Raw genomic sequence first — 21,792 nt, forward strand, 5'->3', positions numbered from 1 at the left:
AGAATAGCACAGCCCGCCTTTTTTTATTTGCATTGGCTCCGCCTTCCGTTTCCCCTTAACCTCCCCTCCTTGCAGTTTTCCAACGCGATTGGGTGAGGCTCCTGCCAATCAGCAGGAAAGGGCGCGTCGGCTTCTCGATAGGCTGGCGGGGTAGCCAATCTGTGAGAGGGCCATCTGATTCTTAGCGCCTGAAGAGTAGAGCGCTCTCGGTTGGGGACTTTCACTCGAGTGACTGACTCCAGGTACCCGGATTTAAAAATAGAGGGAGGGGGGAGGGTCTCCGTCATCGTGCTACCTCCAACAGTCGCATAGGCAGTTTGAATGTGAGGTGGCGGGTGTGGCCGGGGCGAGGGAGCGGGAGGGGTGAGCTTCTTGAGGGGGCGATGGGGGTCCTCGTACTCGCTCGCCTCTGTCCTGCCGCGTTGGAGCCGGGAAGCGGGAGCGCCGAGGGCAAAGTGGTGCCAACCCACCCGCTGTCTCCCCGAACGACGAGAAGTTGTGGTTGTTGTTGGGGTGGGGATTAAAGGCAGAATAGTTTTATTCCCGTTTAATTAATTATGGAGGGGGAAATGTTTGGGGGCTAATCCTTACTTGAGGGACTAGGAGTGGCGGAAGTGGCCTGGGGCTAACGATGTACAATGCCCAGGAGGCAAAGGTCAGTATTCAGAGGCAAACATGGGCCACATGCGCCCCATAGAAAGGGAGGCGAGAATAAGCTGTCAGGCTGTTTTATGAAGGAAGAGTTGGGGGGGGGGGAGAGAGAGCATTTTGTATCACTGGGGCATCTAGTCTGAAATATGAAGACTATTTACATGCATACACAGAGATTTTCTCCAACTGCACAATCATTTGTAAACTAACGTGCTGGAGTTGGGTTGTGAATGATTCAGCATTTGCTTCCTTGTGTTTGCCGTGGGAGACTCCCCCCCCCTCCCTTAAGTCTCCCACTGCCTCGGTGATTTGGTACATTGATTAAAATAATCCGGAACTAATATTTTAAAGGAAGTTTGAATTTTATCTGGTCGCATTCAATTTCACTGTGGTTTTGTTATCATTCTTTCTTTGCACTACCTTTGTGACACACAAGGAGAATTCATTATGGAATGTCCGTAGACGTCCAGGTTTTTCCTAGCATGTGGTGTGAAAAATGTGCCTAAATGTGTATGTACTTAAAAAGCTGCTCTCTTGGTGGTTCAACCAGAGCAATTTAAGTGAAAGGGTGGGTGTGCATGTGACAAGTGTATGCAATCCAGGAGAGTTTTAAATTGCTTACTTAAAAGGCTGAAAAATGTCGTAGTCATTATGACTATTACAGCTAAACAGCCTTTTTCAGTATGGCTTTGTGTACAGGTTTTCTCTTGAACAAGCTATTGTCATAAGCCTGAGTTTGTTTAGAGTGTAAAGCATGCTAGTTCTGTTTTAACATGAAGAGTTGAGATCCATATCCTTAGGGATTAATTATTCTACTTGTTGGTACCTGAAATCATACCTCACTGCTAATGGACCACAGCCCTGCCCAAGAGGTACAACTGCCAGATGCAGTTTGGAGCTACATTTAAAATGCTCAGAAACTGACAGATTCCTCTAACACAAATGAATACTTCAATCAATGCAGTTTATCCTATTATGACTAACTAACCTGTCTAATATGTGCAAACATAGATACCACATTGCATTCTGGGAGCTCATCCTCACAGTGTTGACTGCTGGATTCAGGTTATGCAGACACAGTCAGAGAGTTGTTACAAAAGGACAGTGTGATAAATTGATGACAGTGTGACATTTGTTTTGCAGCTTTGTTCACACAAATGAACAGCAGAGAGTGAAGCTGCACTTTATGTACATTCTACGGTTGGGGGGTACAGGGGAAATGATACCTTCACCATTTTAATTTCTAGCTTGTCCATTATTTCATTAGAAAAATACGCATTGTAACAAAGGAAAATAAAATTTATATGTTTATATGCAGCATTTGCATGCTACCCCATAATACTAAGTTATCTGGGCAGCTTGCAATAAATAAAACAAAACATGAAAACATTTATTCTGTCTTGATTTTATGCAACAAAAATGGAGATGCTTCTTTATTGTGCCACTCCCTGTCATTCCAGATCTGCCCTCAAAACAGATTTAGGGGAGGGGGAGGAGAAAGTCCCATTGTGAAAGCAGAAGTTGTTACACTTGCACAAAGGGCTACATAGTGCTTCATTAAATCTAGATGCTTATTTAGCTTGTATCCAGGGCTGGTTCTGCCATGGAGTAGGGTAAGAAGCCTGCTGCAGCCAGCACCATTTGTTTATTAATTAAATTTATATCCCTCCCTTCCTCCCAATGAGCTCAGGGTGGCAGTGAAGGGCAGATAGTTGATGAAGGCAGAAAACACTGTCTGAATGGTAAAGTAAGATTTCTTTAAAAGTTTTCACCCTAATAGGGGGCTCCACTTCAGGCAGAAAAATCATTGGACAGTACTGCTTCTCTCTTTAGGATTCCATTACCATAAATTTCTAAAACAGTGTTTTTCTTCAACCTTCAAATGTTGGGTTCCCCTGCCTTATGGTAATTATTTTAAAATGCTTTCAGATTTATTCTCTGCTGCCTCAGCCTTCACAATGACTGCCCCTTGGAAAGACATTTTGTGTAATGTCCAGCTCATTCAGTATGTGGCACCAATTGCAGTGGATTCAGCACTACTTGAAGGTGTTCTCATGAGGACCAAAGATGACCCCAATGCATCTGATGTAAGCTCAAAACTAGATTTCATGATCCAACCCATGGAAGGAAGATGATAAAACTGGGGGGGAAAGTCCCAGTAACAACATAGTCGGCGTGTTGTTAGGGAAGAGGAAAGCTTTGGGATTCTGGAGTGGGGCTAGTTCCCACCAGGATACACTGTACATTTGTGACATTAGCCACACCAGACTTTTTTTTTTTTTAACATCCTTGCCTTATGCTACCATGACAGTTTCCTACTTTCACCCATAAAATAGCCCATTTTTTTCCTTCACTGGAGCACCATGCAGTATGAATGGGCAGGGCACAAGGGGAGATTGCTGCTGGCTCATTGCATGTATCACAATTCACATAAACCTGGCTCCACATTGTCATGTATACAGTTGTGTGGATAAACAGCTTTGTCAGTCATTGTGTTTATCCTTCACTCTGTCCCCATCCCTTCATTATGTCTGTGCTAATGTTCACGTGTGTATTGCCAACATTTATAGTCCCAATTTGCAGATGCCTGCAACACATGGTCACTTTGCTAATGTTCATTGTAGGCACTGTCCAGCTCACATTAACCTTTCTTCATGCAGTGAACATAACTAACAGGAGAAATTCAGTAGTGTGAACTGACCCTTGCCACTTTGCCCTAGCTTTCCTCCACGTTAGGGTATATTTGCAATTAATATTATATAGAGGAATCTGGCTGTGTGAACTTGCCCAATGCAAGCAGGCAAGTCAGTGTGTTGCATGGAGCGAAAGGGAACTCTTCACTCCCATTTCCTTCACCTTATCCTTTGTAGCTCTTAGGTGGCTCTCCTCCCTGCTCCTACATCACCTTATCTCACCGCACCCCAGATTACTGCAGGTATAGTTTCATTCTAGTACTGTTGTATTGTATCCCCTATATTCATCCTGTATGTTCCCAAGTTTTAAAAGGGCTTAACCTGATTTGTTACTGGAAGGAAGTGGTAGTTCTTGACACGTTCATTTTTAAACCTTTGTCAATAGGTGGTGAATTATGCTCCCTTTACACTGCTCCCATCTGCAGTACCAAGCAGTCTACTTGAGCAAGCCTATTCAGTTCAACAAGACTTTAACTTGCTGGTAGATGAAGTTAGCCGGAACACAGAATTTCTGGAGCGCACTCTTGCAAGGTACGTATTACGTATTAGGAAAAAAGAACTTTGAATTTAAACTTCCTTAATCTTGGATATACTTCTGATTTGTACTAAGGTTAGTTTAGTTTCAACCCAATGTTCCTAAATGTCTCATAATCATTAACTCCCTTGCCTGTTAGCCTGATTGGCAGTTGGCTAATTGAAGAGGAAAGGTTAGAGAACAACTAAAGCTTTATTTTACAATGCATGTTTTTGTTCTGTGTGAACACAAGCTGTGTGAAATCTGACACGTGATTCCAAGACTGCTAGTTTCCTCCCCCTCGGGAAAGGTTTTCAGGAGGCAAAATTTTCATCCCTAGGTAAAGCCTCACCAGCTGTTTTTTAGATTGTCAGACACCTATTCAAGGCATAAGAGGTCTTTAAACATTTATGTAGACATAAGCCCTCTTGATTTCATAGAACTAGCATCTTCCATGTAATATGTTCAGAGCTGGGGTATAACACGAAATCATCTTGCCATTATTGCGAAGGCCACAATTCACAGGCTTGACAAAGAAGCATTAACGTCAAATGGTTTTACATAAAAGATTGTAATGATAATTTCCTTATTTTGTCACAGCAGGCTTGAGTACTAAATAAGATTTGTTTTCTCTCCTCTTAGTACTGTCAAAGTAGATGACTTTACAGCTCAGCTTTTCAAAATTTACAAGCAAGTTTTGAAAGAAGGAATAACTCAGGTATTCCATGAGAATATATGATTTAATATGTTTGGTTTTTTAGTATTTTTAATAGTTGTTTGAAACTGTATTTTACTAATAATTGTATTAATTCTCTTTGTAAACTGCTTTGAGGGTTGTTTGTTTACAATCAAATGGTGTGTTCTTTTTTTAAATAAATAAATAAATAATATGGTAGTTGCACAGTAATCAAATATAATGTTTTTAACTGTCAAAATATTATTTATTTATTTATTTATTTATTTATTAAAATTGTATGCCATCCATTGCAGGATGGTTCACAGCATAAAAATAAAAGATAAAAACATGAAATGCATCATAAAAACAAAAACAAAACAATAACCACCCCCTCCCCCCATAAGATGTTTTTAGCTCAGTTGGCACTTGACAGATAATCTTTGGAATGATGGCTGCTGCAATTCTTGCTACTTTTTCGCCTTGTCCAGTCTGTGTTTTTAGGAATTAATCGCTCTGATTACATGTTTGACTATGGTGCAGAAGGCACTCCAGCTCTAAAGCAAATAGAAATAAACACTATTGCTGCCAGCTTTGGAGGCCTCACATCTAGAACTACTGCAGTGCATCGGTAAGGACTTCCAGTCTGTGTGTCTTTCTGTGTGTTTTTCAGCAAAACAACTTCTAGCTGGCTTATAGATGGTCCTTCGTGTCTTATTCTTTAGCCAAGGCTTTGTATAATTCTGCTGTACTGGTGAGGTACAAAGAACTAGACAAGATGCTAAAGGCCTACCCCCTCACCTACTGCTCATTCTTCCCTTATCTAGCTTTTGAGACTACCTGACAATGTCTGCCCATGTTACAGAAACCACTTTAAAATTGGCATAGGAAACCAATACACTGATTTGCTGTGCTGGAGGGGGTTTGGATGAGGCAGATGTGTAGCTCCACCCAGTTCTGCCTGGCTCAACTGGCCAATGCATTTGCACAGATGAGAGGCAAAAGCTACTATTGGCAGTATCCTTACAGGCAGTAGCCAACAGAAACCCCTGCAATGGGCCGAGTTAGACTAGCACAATATGTGTGTGAACTGAGCCTGCTGCTCTTGTGTGATGCCAGTGTATCTTATCTAGGCCTCTTTGTTGCACCAGCCTAGGAGGTAATCTAGCATCTAGCATTTCCACCTTCCTTTCTGAGAATCACAAGCAGTAGCATTGTAGATGTGACTCTCAGTGAGTCTTGTCACAGCTGGCCATCACAACCTCAGGTGACTTATTTATTATGAAAAATGAAATCTGAGGTTCTCACGATATTGAATTCTGATCCCAATTCTGATTTTTGCACTTGGGCAGTGCAATCAGAGAAGACACAGCAGCATGTTGTGTCCTTTTGGAAAAGCTTTGTCTGTTATATATAGCTTTCAGGAATCTATTGTCAAGTGCAAAATTAATTTATAGTACCTGGAAACATGCATAACTTGATTTCCTCTTTCACGATGGGACACTGTCCCCCCCATGTATTCCCCCCAAATCTGTTCCAGGGTTTCCTGCAGCCCTCTGCAGCAAATTTGGGGAAGGGAGGGGCACAAGGGGGAGGAGAGGTGGAGAAAGTCTTATTTTGCAAGTGGAAATCCTTGCGCTGAAAGGACGCATTAGCTGGATTACTTCGCCATGACTTTACTGTCAACTACTGGGCTTAGATATATTTGGCATGCAAAAGTAACTTTGTACACACGTGCACCATTCATAAAGGATGGTTGGCATTTGTACTTTACATCTCAATTGGTTGGCTCTTCAATTGCAGCTGTGTACAGTGAATTGTTGTGTGACTTTTCTATATGCATCCCAATTGCAGGCATGTGTTAAACGTTCTAGGGAAATCTAAGGAAGCCTCAAAATTACTGACCAATAATCCAGCCAAAGGGATTGCCACGGGCATTGCGAAAGCTTGGGAACTCTACGGCTCAGACAGGTAGGGGAAGAGAACTGCAAGATCTACATAGCTATGATTGTTGTTCATCTGCATGAAATATGCTCTGTTACTTCTTGTTTTCACAAACAAGAAAATGCAAATAAGCCCTCTGTCCCCATCTTATAGACTATTGAAGGAAGTGTATGATAGGAATAGGCACATGAAGGAAAACTGGGAAAGAGAATTTTATCTTCCTATGCAATAGGTTTTCATTCCCTTCTTTAGGGGAACAACAACATTCCTGTGTGTTATGGCAGACACCTCCTTTCAAATGTCTCTTGGCGTAGATGGAAAAACTGATCTCAGGGCCACTACCTGCAAAACAATGCTGGCAGTAGTGGGGTTTTTTCTTCACTGAACCAGGAGGGCCTGTTTATCTCCTCAGCTAGATAAATCAACTGAAGCTGTTTTACATATAATTCTACTGTTCAACTACTTGTTTAACCCACTTCCTCTTATACGGTAGGACCACAAAGCTAGTATAAATATTTGAAGGAAAACCCTAGCTGTTGGATGCATGAATTATTAGGAAATATTTCAGATGTTAAACTATAAATTCCTTATTATGGATATCTCCTCTTTGTATCTGTTTGATTCTTTGTTTAATTGTCATATACATGCACAAAGATGTAGAAGAAAGGTATAGAAACAGCAGGGAGTGGCAAATGTACAGTATAAAGCAGCACTCTATTGTGCCTTCCTGCAAGTATTATCTGGCACTGTAGTTTTGGCCTGTTGTAGAAGTTTTCAGTACATCTGCTGTAAATAGTAAGTAAGAAGTAAGTAAGTAAGAAGTAAGAGGAAACTTAGTATATTGATATATGTTCTATTTTTGTTTCAGAGCAGTGGTAATGTTCCTAGTTGAAGAGGCTCAGAGGAATATTTTTGACCAACGCTGTGTAGAAAATGAACTTTGGATGAGGTAATTTTTTTCATCTAATAAGATGAAGTGTTTCATGTAATGCCACAGATATCCTGTGAAATCTGGTCTTACTTACATCATTCATGCTTAAGGACATTTTTTTGGCTCTGCTAAATAATATTTTTTAAAGATAAATTCATTACACTTTTAAGGTGCAAAAAGACTATTGTCCTAGTAAAACCTAATGACACGATTTAGCATTTAACTCTCCTATTATAATTAACAGGACTTAAGGGTTTAAAACTGCAATCTCATACCCACTGACCTCCAAGTAAGCCCCACTGAAATTAATGGGACATATTTCAGAGTAGACATCCTCTGTGCTGTAACAGGCTGGTTTGTTCTCTGTGTGATGCTAAGTTTCCTATGATACCTCACTGCAGAAAGGTTCTGCAGTGGGCTCTTCAATCCTGTTAGAAGTTCAATGCATATTGTATATAGCTACATTATCTTTTCCTAACTAAGCTTTAAAATACAGTGCAGGATTTATAACATGAACATAGATAAAGCTAATCTCATAATGCAATTGTGACTTACTCCCAGGTAATTGTGTGTAGGACTTTAGCCTTAATATTTCTTGTCTGTTTCCTAAAGGAATATCCGGGTGATCCGAAGAAGATTTAAAGATGTGTTTGAAAAAGCGTCTTTGGACAATGACAAGAGATTGCATATGTAAGTATTTTCCTATTAAATATAGTGAGCACACAAACCTTAGCTTAATGGGTGGATACCCCATATATATGTGGTTTCAAGGAGGATTTCACGCTGTAGTTTTGGCATATGTAAAAAATAACACAGCCTGATGTTGGGAGTGCTAATAAGTCCACTTTGATATGCATGTTGTTGCTGCTGTTGTTTAGTCGTGTCCGACTCTTCGTGACCCCATGGACCAGAGCACGCCAGGCACTCCTGTCTTCCAGTCTTCCACTGCCTCCTGCAGTTTGCATAATAAACTGAATTTGGGTTGTTATGTAAACATTAAGTATCTGCTATGTTTCCGGGCTTTTAATGAAGACTCTTATTTTCATTAGTGTTGCTGTTAATAAAACAAGTGTGTTCAGATTGTCAAGATTCAGGCCATGCTACTCGTTTGGAAACTCCACTGCTATGCAGTTCTTACATGTTCAGTTATGTACTACTGATACACAACTTAAAACATGGAAAGTTGCTATATAGACTTCACCAAAGAACTCTGAAAGGAACTAATATTTGTATCCATAGGCAGAGAGATTGTGATCTATTGATCCACTAGGTAATTTATTTGAAAGCTTTATTTTGTAAGTCCCTTCTTGCAGGATTAGAAAACAATTCATAAATGGAACAGAATCCTACATCTGTAGAATGTATTGTATATAATATTTTAATCTTGTGTGTGACAGAGCCATGTTGAAGGAACCACTGATTGTTTTCCTTATCTTTATTTCAGAGATGGGGAGGAAATTGCAGTGGTGTACTATAGAGAAGGTTACGTGCCAAAGAATTATAACAAACAGGTTCGTATTACTGGGTAATACCCAGCTAAGTCATACTCTGAGTGGACCCGCTGAAACAATTAAGTCCATTGATTACAATGGGTCTACTCTAATTGACATTGGATATCACCCACTGTCTTGAAATCTTGATTGCAAGCTCTGGGGCACTGTAAGTGACATTATCCTTGGCACAGTTGGACCCCAAATATAAATTCAGTGCATGTGTAATTCTTTAGTTGTTTGGTAATCACCTGGGGAATTCTGAATACATTCAATCAAACAGCTAATTCTAGAAGTAGTACAGCCAATTTCCCAAAACATCCAGCTGGTGGAAGTGATATCTTAACCTGTTCTGTGCTGAGAGACTGGTGGCTTGTTTGCTTCAATATGCCATCTAAAGCTACATATTTTTAAAATGAGGTTTCCAGTTGAATTGGCAGGTTACTTCAGAGCTTAATAGTCATGGTGCTTTTAGCTGACTTGCTATATGCAGGCTTGTGGCTATCATGGGTAAATAGAAATGTTTTCTAGCCACGTATTCAGTTTGAGCTCTGAAAATATCTAGTTTTTGCTAGGTTTTGTTGTGCCTTGAGTAGCAGTGACGTGTGTATCTGCATACAATCATATCATTCTTATCGATGCCACCCTTCCAAGGGATCATGAGGAGGGACCCAGCCGCTTATGGTTCCTCCACTTGATCCTAGGTTTGCCTCTTGGGGTGATTCTCTGAATGGCTTGGAAGGAGGTGTGTGGAGCTGCAAGGCTAAATATGAAAACCCCCTCTGCAAGCAGAAGATGGTACTTTGGATCCCAGTTAGTGTCAACCTTTGCACCTACCCATGCATTTGAATGCATAAAACTCCCAATTTTGAAATATTAAACAATACATGTTATATAGAACCTTGATTGAAATTATCTTTTTTCTGTTTTTGTGAAAGAACTGGGAGGCACGGTTGCTGTTGGAAAGATCTAGAGCAGTTAAGTGCCCTGATATTGCCACACAGCTTGCTGGGACCAAAAAAGTTCAGCAGGAGCTGAGCCGACCAGGAACACTGGAAAAATTACTGCCAAATAAACCAGAAGCAGTGGCTCGATTAAGAGCAACATTCACCGGCCTTTATTCTATGGAGATGGTAAGTAGTAATGCATAGAGGGATACGTACACTGCCTTGAACTGGATGTATTTTAAAAAATGCAGCACGGTACAACATCTGAGGAGATTGTTGTGATGAATGTGTTCTTATAGTCTTCATACATTGTGAAATCTGTTTTGTCAAGAATTTTATTTGTTAGGCAATAGAACTTAGTTAAAGCCAAAGTTGTAAAATATATATATATGCAAAACTAGTGCTGTGTGTGTGTGTGTCAGAGAGAGAGAGAGAAAGAGAGAGAGAGAGAGAGAGAGAGAGAGAGAGAGAGAGAGAGTATGTATGTGTATATATCTCCCCTTTCTCCTCCTCCTTGCAGGATGAAGAAGGTGATAAGATAATTGCCATGGCTATTGCTGACCCAGACCGCTTTGTGTTAAAGCCACAACGTGAGGGAGGAGGTCAGTAACTGGTTCTCTTTGTGTATGATGAGTCAACAGCCTGGTTCAAGGATCAGGACTTATCTGTATGCACACACCTTTTAAATAATTGTGTAAGAACAAAAGTAGCTTATTAGGGACAAATTGCCTTCCCTGATGCTGTAGCAAATAATTCTGTAGTGCTTTCTTCCGGTACTGTATCCCAACTGAAATTTAAACTTAGTAGGAAAAAAGGTTACAAGCAATTTAGCTGATAAAACAAAATGTTGTGGAAGCATTATCTAAGCATATTCTACACATTTTGGATCAGGATCATTTCTCCCAAACCAACCAACCAAACACCCACACACACCCATGGATCAGCTGATGGTTCAAGCCCACTGGCTTGCTTACCACTTACACTGGTGCCAGTCGTCAGTGATTGCTTTTCTTCATGTTCTGTACTTACTGGGGTAGCTACAGGGACCCAACACACACCTTTATCCACCAGCTACTCCAGCTCTAGTGAATTCATTTTACCTGCTGCTGTGTTTGTCAGGGAACAACCTCTATGGTGAAGAGCTCAAGCAGGTTCTAGAGAAAATTAAAGACAGTCCAGAAAGGACCTCCTACATTCTCATGGACAAGATAAAGCCTCTCCCTGCACTGAATTATTTACTGAGGGCTCACAGTCCACTGAAAGTATCAGAATGTGTGTCTGAATTGGGAATTTTTGGAGTCTACGTCAGGTGAGAAAGTAACATTACTTACTGGGTCTGTGCCTTTGCTTTTAATAGTTTTATATTCCTATGCATAGCATTGGTTAGTACTGGGCTAAATAATGTGTCGCTGGACAGGAACTCTGGAGCAATGGAAGTGTTAGAGAGCTCATTGGTGGTACTTTCTGTATCAATAGCATGTGTTCCAGGTGCAATCTGTAGCATCTCCAAAGTAGTGCTGTGGAAAAAAATACAGCACTTTTGTCAGTGAGGGTGTCTATTATGCAAGAAGTATTGAAGCACATGTTGGAACCTTAGGTACAATTAAAGTGGATTAAAGGGCTCTGTTGCCTAGCACAACAAATCTGCTTTAAAAAACAACACTTCTGTTTTCAGAAGACATGGAGAAATGCATTGGCTTACGGGAATATGCGTAAGTCAGTGGAATGGACTTCCTCAGAAGGAGGTGGACTCTTCTTCATTGGAGGTTTTTAAGCAAAGGTTGGATGGCCATCTGTCATGGATGCTTTAGTTGAGATTCCTGCATTGCAGGGGGTTGGACTAGATGACCCTTGGGGTCCCTTCCAACTCTGATTCTGTGTTAGCATGAATGCAGGCCAAATCCTCAGTTGTGTAACTGCTCTGCCAACAAATCAAAATGAATAATCAGTAAAGAGCAGATATAATCCAACCTCTGGGTATGCAAATTGGATGAGTGCTCAATAAACAGGTCTCTGGGGGGGCCAATGATCTTATGCAATATAAAGCAGCCTCCTACATTTTTATTACTATGGCAGCAATATAATTAATGGCAATAGTGTAACACACACATTGCTTAGTAGGTGGTGTGTGGGTGTATATAGAGGCCATTAGGTGCATCTATTCCAAAGCAGATACTAATTTCTGGGTGGGTAAATCACACAACCCTCCATTGTGCCCGCTGAAATGGTTATTGCTCATGCATAATTCTGTAAGAGTTGTAAAACTCTTAAGTCAGTAAGCGTATATAAACACTGGTAAACAGTACATCAAGCAGGCACTATTAACTAAGCAGGAGTTTGGTGAGACTGCAGAGTCAAAACTGTTACTATATGAATTTAATTAGTCCTTTTGATTTTTCTCTTGCAGACTGGGTCAGGATCTTGTGGTGAACAAGCATGTTGGCCATCTCTTGCGAACAAAGGCTGTTGAACATGCAGATGGCGGAGTAGCAGCTGGAGTGGCTGTTCTGGATACTCCCTATGTGATATGAAAACAGAATACCTCATCACTGACATCATCCTCACTGTGCTTAAAATAAGAGACATTCTCTTTTAGGGCATGATTGCCAACGGGCGGACTTGACAATCAGATTGATACCGGAAGCCCTCCTCTCACCAGTGACCCCAAGATACAAAGCAGGCAGAGCTGCACTGCTTTTTCCTGGTCTCAAGAAAATACTGGATTCCAGTTGACTTTCTTTGACAATTTCCTGTTTGAAGCACCCTTAGCATGCTTCTGTGACCATGGACAATCTGTTGATGTTCTAATCAGGCATTTCCTGAGGCAGCACTATGCAAGCTGCTACATATGCACCTTCAAGGGCCTGGTAGCAAAATAGTGTATTACCTTGATCTCTTCTGCATTTTCAAGGTATTTCCATCCAGCTGTGGAGAGGGTTACTCTTCCGAGCATAAGATGCTGTGCAACACTTCCTGCTTTCTGTTACGTTCTTGTTTGAGAGGAATATATCACAAAGGAAAAAAAGCATGCAAGGTCACAGAACAATGAACAAACATTATGATATGGCACAGGAAAAAAGGGACACAGTAGGAAAGGAAAAGAAAACCCCCAGACAAGAGTTGATTTTATTTCAATGCTCCTGGACCCCTCCTGTAACATTTTGAAAAAGCAGAATGTGTATTCTAAAGGAAGAGGGTTAAGAAAAGGAAGGTGAGTTCTTGGGAAACAGATTTCAGAGACAAACAACGGTAATAAGAATGTCCTGTGATATAAGTTGTAAGGATCTCAGATTTTATTTCAGCTGAAATAACTGGTTGATCAATCTGGTCTATCCTATGCTACTTTAGTGAGTAATATCCAGTAGTCACATAATATAGTATGCTCAGAATCTGAACATATTTATTTTTGAAGAATACACTTGTGTTCAACATGCTATCTGCTGATTTTTTGAAAGAAGCAGAAGTTAATCATGTTAAAGTTTTCAAACATTTTGAAACTATGGAAGATGTCTGCTCACCAAAACAAAACCCTGAGCATTAACAATTGGAATATACTCACCTACAAAACCAAGCTATGTGCCATTTTAAGATAGGGGAAATTTAATGAAGTCAGATAAGTTACTTTGAAACAGCATATCAATATTGTTTTTAAGAGATGGGGTTTATAGAGCTGGGATGGCTTTGGTTTTCTTTCTAAACAACAGCATCTGAGTTTATACATGGATCTTTCTGGATCAAGGCCTTTGAACCTATTTTTTTAAACTACAAATTTCTTATGCCTAGAAAATATGTCTTTAGAGGAGAGGCTTATAAAATTAACATGTCTTAATTGAGAGCACAGTATTAAGGACCAATAGGAAAAAAAAGGTAACAATTTAGACATATTTTCTCAGCAATTGTCTAAATGAGTTTTCTAAATAAAAGCACTTTGCTATCTAATGGAAAACAATCAGTGATAAAATTAATGGAGTTTCTTGTCCATGAATTTCAGTGAGTCAGCTCTGAGTTTGATTATCAATTGACAGAAGCCTGTGTTTTTAAAATAATGTTGCCTTAGCTTCAGCAAACTGCATGTAAGGAAAGCACAAGTTTCCAGGCTCTTTCTTTGCGAGGGAAACAGCCCAGAAGCATGCTGGGATTGTTCATCTTGTGCTGAACCACGGCTTTAGGGTTATATCAAAATGAAGCCAAAGTCTGGTCTAGGTTTCAAAATGAAAACCAGGCACTATGAATATAAACCAAAAAAATCCACAACCAACTGTGACGGCTTTATAGATTTTATTTCTTTGATTTATTTCAGTTAAAAACAATTCTAGCCATTTCCCAACCAAAATTATGTCAGACCAAGATTAAAAGGACTTATTTCATGTTACCAGCACATAGCAAGCCACTGGCTTACCTTTAATGCTGCAGGACATTAGATTAAATATACACCAATGTTGCAGACCACAGACAAGTGCATTTAGAATACTAACAGCGGGTAAGAAATGAGAAAGGTATAACCATGAGTCAAGGTCAGAAAAATGTTAAATTATTCATCAAGCACATGGTTTTCGGGACATGCTTTAATTACATGGGCAAAGAAGACATCTTGGGATACACCATTGTGGCTACCACAGTTAAAGCTTTGATTTCAATTTTAAAAATTGGAGGATGGCATTTTCCAGTTCAGCAGCACTGAAGGATGTGCTAGAATTACATACCCTGACAAAATTTATTGAGACAAGAAGCCTGTTTTTTTTCATCTACATTTATTAGGGAGTTTGAGTTGTGGGATCAAATTATTGGGGGGGGGGGGCGGAATCCCAGTTATGTGTCCACGTCTGATCTCTACCTAAACTTGATTTGATATTTTTTTCTTTGCTACCTGAACGGTGAAAAACCTAGAATAAGCAAATCCTTAACTGTGACTTTGCTGTATTGTGAACGATGGATATATTCACCCAACCATGAGAAAAGACACCTCTGCATAGTTGTCTGCAGAACGGTCACAGTGTTGTTATGATTATTTGTCTCTCCACAAAAGCAGCAACTCGTATTTGGTCACATATATGTCCATTATTATATCAAGAAATGGAAGCATAAACTGGACTAAATAAAAATTTACCTGGAAACAATTTCCACAAATGCAGCTACGCTTTCCCCAGCCATAGCAAACATAGGTGAGAATCACTGGCTATATCCATTTTCTTCATGTGATTGTGTGTCATAGCTGGTCACATGGAAAACCAAGTAACTGAATTGCCCCATGTCACTGAAACTTTGGGTATCACTACAGCACCTGCTTCTCATCCATCCAAGTGAATCCCTACCCATATTCAATTGGTACAGGAATTGCACCAACCAACAGCCACGGAAAATTTATGAACCTCCCTCTAGGATACATCTAGGCACTGAATGCAACTTTTCATGACTATAATTCCCTGAATTTGCTTCCACCCACACAAAAAAATTGATGCACTGGGAAAATTCAGCTCTGCACCCACACATACACAAATGTACTATTAAAATCCAAAACATATAGATAGCCTTATTCCCTTTTGAGGGGGAAAGTCATTGTCATTAATAGCATGAAAAGTAGTTTTATACAGCTTCAGAGTTGCAGTTTTTCTATAAACTTCGATTTTCCCATGGCATGCAGCCAGAGGATCCAGGATTTTATAAAGAAAGAAAGAAACCTAATGAATGCTTGATTTCTAAAAAAAATTGTTCCAATAATTCTTCCTCAACATGAGGATTACTGTTCAGTTTGTCGGTTTAACTACCACTCGGGAGCAAAGCCATCTTTTCACACCAATGCCTACACATTCTAAGCTCTGCCCATTTGCAGCACGTTAAGAGGTAAAAAAATAAAAACAAACAATTCATGAAACTAATCCATGAAAATTAAAATGTTAATTCTGTCATTCTGTACGACGTGAATGAGGCTGGAATTTCAGATATGTAGTTAGCGGTCTACAACAAAAAGCACACAGTTCTCCAGAGGCACAGACAACTAGATCTACAACACAAAAGGACTGGATCTTGGAGCACCAGTTTCTTCTCTTCATTTACAGCATTTTACATTCAGCTCAGCATTGGGCAGCTTCTTCATCTCAAGAGAAACTCAGTCATTGTCTCAATGGGGCCATATTCTCACCAAATCCCTGCACTACTGCTGTTTTCTTCTAGAACTGCCTTGCTACAGTATTGTCTCACACCGGTTGCTGAAAAGGTGGTTTATAACTGCTGGATCTGCCACAGTAGAGGTATCTCCCAGCTCCTGGTCATTTTTGGCAATTTTTCTTAATACCCGCCGCATAATTTTACCTGCAAAGAAATGGCAGTGTAACATCAAACTGTACTTGCATTCCAAGAAAATGATGATTAATGAATGGTATTTAGGCGGTGACGCAGGATTTTAGGACATGCTGTTAAAAATAGGATATACACTGGGATTCTTGACCCCAGATTAGTCTACAAACATAAAATACAATGAATTGAATAAAATTAATAACTTGGGAGTAAAATTCTAAGCAACTTGCCCAAAGACAATAAAGTAATTGAACTGTAGAGTTGGAAGGAACCCTAAGAGTCATCTAGTCCAATTCCCTACAATACAGGAATCTCAACTAAAGGATCCAAGACATGGCCATACAACCAAAACTGAGCGGTACTATTACTTCCCTTCTGTACAGCCTAGATTAGCATTAGCTTTTTTTGCTGCTGCATCACACTTGACTTGTGTTAAGCTTGCGGTCTATTAAGCCCATGATGGTAAACAACTTCTACCTTGCCTTGGGAGTTGCTGTCCACACAATTCCCACTGACCTATATGGGCATTACAACAACCACCACCAATAATAATAATAATTTTATTATTTATACCCCACCCATCTGGCTGGGTTTCTCCACAAGCCACTACTGCCTTGTGACATACTAGAAATCCTTTCTGCCAATCAAAACATACTGTCATGCCATCCCTACAGTAGAGGCAAGAGGATTTCCATGTTTTACACAAGGCTCCAAGAGAACAGGGGCTACTAAATAGCTACTCACAGCAATTATTTTAACAATAAAAACTTTTCCAAAAAAAAAAAAAGCTACTTGCAGCTTTACTAGTTTTCCCAGTTCCGACACTGTGTTTCCAAAAAGAAAGCAGAGAATGTAAATTCAATTAGTAGCAAGAACCTGTAATGTAAGGCAAGAGGTATTTACAGCACCATGATCTGTGCTTCCTGCACAGTAAAATCCATATCTTACCTGAGCGGGTTTTGGGCAGGCCAGGTGCATTCTGAATATAATCTGGTGTTGCAATGGGTCCAATCTTTTCTCTAACTGCAAATGAAAGATTAAGGATTTTACCTATGATAGCCTCTGGACTGTTCGTGAAGCACATAACTTGAAATAAAACCCATGCAAACAGGGAGAATAGCTAAACAAGACACCAACATCCCACCCGGAAAGGAGAGAAATGGAATATCCAGGGGAAAGGGGCATGACTGGCATTCTCAATTGGAACACACTGCAATAAGTAAGGTAAAGGAGACCCTGGACAGTTAAGTCCAGTCAAAGGCAACTATGGGGTGTGGTGCTCATCTCACTTCAGGCTGAGGGAGCTGGTGTTTGTCCACAGACAGTTTTCTGGGTTGTGTGGCCAGCATGACTAAACCGTTTCTGGCATGACGGGCCACTGTGATGAGTGCCAGAGCGCATTGAAACACTGTTTACCTTCCCACCACAGCGGTACCTATTTATCTACTCCCACTGGTATGCTTTTGAACTGCTAGGTTGGCAGGAGCTGGGACAGAGCAACAGGAGTTCACCCCGTCGCATGGATTCGAACTGCCAGACCTTCCGATTAGCAAGCCCAAGAGGCTCAGTGGTTTAGACCACAGCACCCCCCTGCTCCCTGTTACACTGAAATGCAACTTTAACACACATAGTAGGGACAGAAAACAAAACCCTTTTCAGGAATAAGATTTATAAATTGTAATATAAATTCTTCCTTGATTGTTTCCACTTCAGTTTTGTAACCAAGGTTCTTCTTTCATCATTCCCATTTCCAATTAGGACTTATTCGTTCTTCTAAAAGGTATGCAACATTTTTATTCTACCGGCTCTTATTTCTGACAGGAAGCAGTGTTTCTCAAACCACAGGGACCCCTCCCATGCTGACTTCTCTGCATTTGCTTCTGGAACTCCAATGGGGCATGGTCTAGATCCACAGTCAGTACACAGAAGGCACTAGCTCAGCCTCATGTGCCTGTTCCATCTGCAGATGTCATCCTTGGCACACCCCAGATGTCCCTTCACAGCTGCACAGTGGAAAGTGAGATTAGTTTGTCTCTCATTATATTCTTTCAGGGAAACTCTTCTCCTTGATGAGTGTGTGAAAAGCTTCTGAAAGGATTCTGCAGAACACAGTGTTTGAATGACAAAGGGGCTGACCGGGAGTAACTAACACCAACAGGCCTGTTTTAAAAAGCAGCCACTCTGGGGAAGTCTTGCTCCGCTCATTAAAAACACGTTGAATCATTTCTGTTCCCGTAAGACCTTGGTCAGATAAATACCGCTACCCCAGAGTCCAATTTGGAAACTAACCTGTTGTGCAAACCCACCCTTCCTCTACAGCAACTCTGCTGTCAAAGGGAAAGGAAGGGTTGTTGTGCATGCCTCGCCACTGCAAAACCCACACCCTGTTCACGGGCCATGCGGTCTACCCTTATGTATTCAAGTCAGGTGCCAGCTGGCAAGGAGAGCAACATGTGGGAGGCAATAAGGCCAGCAGAGATAAATTTAGCTTCTGGGATAACTAAGCAATGAACCTTTTATTTGAAAACTGTCCTGCCAGCCAGGCTGTGGGATGATGCAAGTTGTCGGGGTGGGGCTTCATCTCAGGAAGATTAGAAGGGCTGAAGAATGATCTCCAAAAGAGAAAATCTGAGCCAGCAGGTAGCTTTCCTTTTGCTGAACAGGCTGGTGTGACATCTGCTCCACTGGTGTGATCCTGGTTCAGCAACTGAGCACATGTTTACCATGCCTAAGGTCCAGAATTCAATACCTGCTTGGCAGGGGGTTGGACTCGATGGCCCTTGTGGTCTCTTCCAACTCTATGATTCTATGATTCTACCTAGTATATCCAGTTTTAAAAGAACTGGGTAAGAAGTGAAGGGAATGTCCTTTGCTGGATATTCCAGAGAGACTGCCAGTTGGACTAGATAATACCAAGGACAAAGAAAAAGCCATCTAGCCCTGCATGCTGATCTCACAGTGGCCAACCAGATGCCCATGGGAAGCACCCAAGCAGGACCTGAACACTACAGCACTCTTCCCTCTTGTGGTTTCCAACAACTGCTATTCAGAAACACACTGCCTCTGACAGTGGTGGTGGAGGAGAACACAACCATCAGGGGGAATAACCACTGTGCCTTATTCTTCATGATTTTTTTCCTAATCCACTATTAAAGCCATTCAAGTTGGCAGCCATCACTGCCTCTTGTGGGAGCAAATTCCATAATTTAACTACATGTGGGGTGAAGAAGTACTTCCTTTTGTCTTCCCCCGAATCTTCCAACATTCAGCTTCATTGGGATGTGACCAGATGGACAAAAAGTCTAACCTGGCCTAAGATGGCTTCCTGTGTTCCATGCGCAGCATGCTACCCTGCCCCTCCCGCACCCACCTCACAAATCCAAAAGGGCTTTCTGGCCCTTTCGCCAAGCGACATGTGATGGTCTACCAAGGTTACCTTGTTTCTTCAGTTCATCAACTAAGTTCTTTGTGAAGTCGTGACCATCCTTCAGCGTCACAAAACAGTAGAGGCACTCTCCCTTCACTGGGTGCGGGTGGCTTACTACTGCTGCCTCCGAAACTGCCAGGTGTTCCACCAAAGCAGATTCAACTTCTGCTGTACTCAGCAAGTGCCCTGAAAACAGAAAGAAATGGGGGCTTTTTCTTAAATTGGCATTGCTACCCAGGCCTCTTCACTTTTCAAGAGGTTTTCCACAAAAGCCTATTGACATCAGGCAGGCCCCTTCACTGTACAGTTTTCGGCACCTGCTGAAAATACCTTCATTTAGCCTATCCATGTTGACATTGGTTTTAATCTAGTTTTTAGCTTATTGGTTTTTTTATTTTAAAAAAATTCTGAATATTTTATATAGTTGCTTTCAACTGTCTTTTTTTTACTGATAACTTATTGTTTTATTCTTTTTGTAAACTGAAGTTTTGTTTTGAGCAATCAAGCATCATATAAATTTTATGAAAATAAATAACTAAGCAAGCCAAGACCCATGCTGAAGGCTAGGGCTTAAGGTAATTCTATTGGGTGAGGCCAACATCCAATGGCATAGATTGCGTATTGCCAAAGAAATATCATCACCAAAATAAAAAAGGAACCCTTTACACTAAAATCTTGGTCAAGCTGTAAATGTTGCAAAATAGTATTCTAGAAAGGTACTATGGGAGAAAACACAGTTTGATCCCAAGTACAACTTGTAAAAGCTAAAAAATAAATAAAAGTAGCCAATAATAGTAAAGCAAACCATTTCTTAGTTTGGTGAGTTTGTTTTGTATTTTGTTGGGACTTCATAAGATAAAAGAGGAAAACGTGTTTTTCTCTAGTCTCTCTGAGAAGACTCCTTGAAGTTCCCCAAAGAGTATGCCTGCACTGATTCTGCTTGAGCGGATATGGTGCTGTGTACCATGATAAATTATAAAAACAAAAACCAGAGACATGTAAATGTTAGATATTTCAATCTCTGAAAAGATAAGAGCTTTCAAGTGCCCAGATATTTGATAGTTATGGAGACTCTATGGACCATTATGTAAGGAAACCAAAAGGTCATATTGCAGCTAATGTTATGTGCTTCCTGAAAACCCCATGGCTATGCAGGAGTCACTGCCACTGTACAAACTTTAAAATTCCTAAGAAAAATGGGGCAGACAAAACTATAAAGTAGAAAGAATCTCTTAAGGGGATGGGCTCAGACATTGGCTGCTTTCAGGTAAGCTTTATGCACCTGCATCAAGCCCTATGATTCCATTGCACTCTATGCTTTGCACAAGGAGAAAAACCATTTTAACCATAACTTTTTATTATGTATAAACCACACGGGTGGCTAATGGCTTCCAAACAAGCCAGGATTCCTTGTTGCTTTGATGACAGTGACCATAGTTCCCAATTTGCACAAATCAGGCACTAACGTCTAACTGCAGCTTCCTGCTCTGTTTCCCCATTCACACAAAGCAAGAGTGAGAGTAAAGAGGCTGCATGTGTGTGCATGAAGCTCAAACGTATCCTGGCCTATCAAGCCAGAATTTGGTTATGCAAGCACAGTCACTATTGATTTTTTGCATTCACTGATCTAACCTTTTTTGGCCCAAGCATCTCATTCATCCTTGGCTGAGCCTCTGCCAGCCACATGCTTTAAACAGTATTGAGGAGGAAACATATCACGCCCCCCCCCCAATTTTTTGATTGATTTGTTTTACATCCTGCTCTTCCTCCCAAACGAGCCTAGGGTGGCATATCATGTCAAAAAGGCCTACCATATCATCGGGAGAGTTTTACAGGAAACCCGAAACCTTCCACAAAGATTTTGTTCTTACCAGAAACATTCAGCATGTCATCAATTCGACCCGTGATCCAATAATAACCATCTTTATCTCTTTTGCAGCCTGGCGGGGGAAAAAACCAAACCAGCAAACTGACCATTGTAAAGTAGCCAGCTAGGAAAAAAACCATCTAGGGAGAACTGGGGTGGGTGTGGGTGTACACAGCACAATGTGAACAAATGACACTAAGTATTAAGAAACAAAAGGCAGCAAAAAAGAGTAATGTGAAAAGCAGTAGTAACACCTCATTGCCCAGAAGCCCTGCTGCCTAACTGCAAATACATGGGACCAGCAAAGATGAATGAGTGGAAAAGGAAAGGCCCAATGAACCAATTCCTAAGTGCCCCCCCC

At 40.8% G+C, this 21,792-nt stretch overlaps 2 protein-coding genes across 4 annotated transcripts in view; one reads left to right on the top strand and one right to left on the bottom strand.

Annotated features, from left to right (window-relative positions):
• Positions 1-104: 104 nt before the first annotated feature.
• GSS (glutathione synthetase) lies at positions 105-13,792 on the top strand. 2 transcript variants are annotated; one of them, XM_081010299.1, is made up of 13 exons: positions 105-242; positions 2,581-2,738; positions 3,730-3,875; positions 4,501-4,576; positions 5,023-5,162; positions 6,386-6,502; positions 7,344-7,424; positions 8,019-8,096; positions 8,851-8,917; positions 9,835-10,029; positions 10,364-10,445; positions 10,963-11,152; positions 12,251-13,792. In XM_081010299.1, the coding sequence occupies exons 2-13, from the start codon at positions 2,610-2,612 to the stop codon at positions 12,372-12,374; spliced, it is 1,425 nt and encodes a 474-aa protein (XP_080866425.1). In that variant the 5' UTR covers positions 105-242; positions 2,581-2,609; the 3' UTR covers positions 12,375-13,792. The 2 variants fall into 2 exon arrangements, with proteins under 2 accessions (XP_080866425.1, XP_080866426.1); XM_081010300.1 differs by lacking the exon at positions 105-242 and adding an exon at positions 414-655.
• A 312-nt stretch (positions 13,793-14,104) lies between these two features.
• The window catches only part of ACSS2 (acyl-CoA synthetase short chain family member 2), a 60,285-nt gene continuing 52,597 nt past the window's right edge, over positions 14,105-21,792 (bottom strand). For both annotated transcript variants that reach the window (XM_081010292.1, XM_081010293.1), the window contains 4 exons: positions 21,436-21,504; positions 19,574-19,750; positions 17,086-17,160; positions 14,105-16,152 (listed from right to left, as the gene is read on the bottom strand). In XM_081010292.1, the coding sequence (XP_080866418.1) occupies positions 16,025-16,152; positions 17,086-17,160; positions 19,574-19,750; positions 21,436-21,504 (449 nt within the window). In that variant the 3' untranslated portion in view covers positions 14,105-16,024. The remainder of the gene's footprint in view (positions 16,153-17,085; positions 17,161-19,573; positions 19,751-21,435; positions 21,505-21,792) is intronic.

This window comes from Podarcis pityusensis (assembly GCF_964106645.2).
Source record: "Podarcis pityusensis genome assembly, chromosome: 6".
NCBI classification, from domain to species: Eukaryota; Metazoa; Chordata; class Lepidosauria; order Squamata; family Lacertidae; genus Podarcis; species Podarcis pityusensis.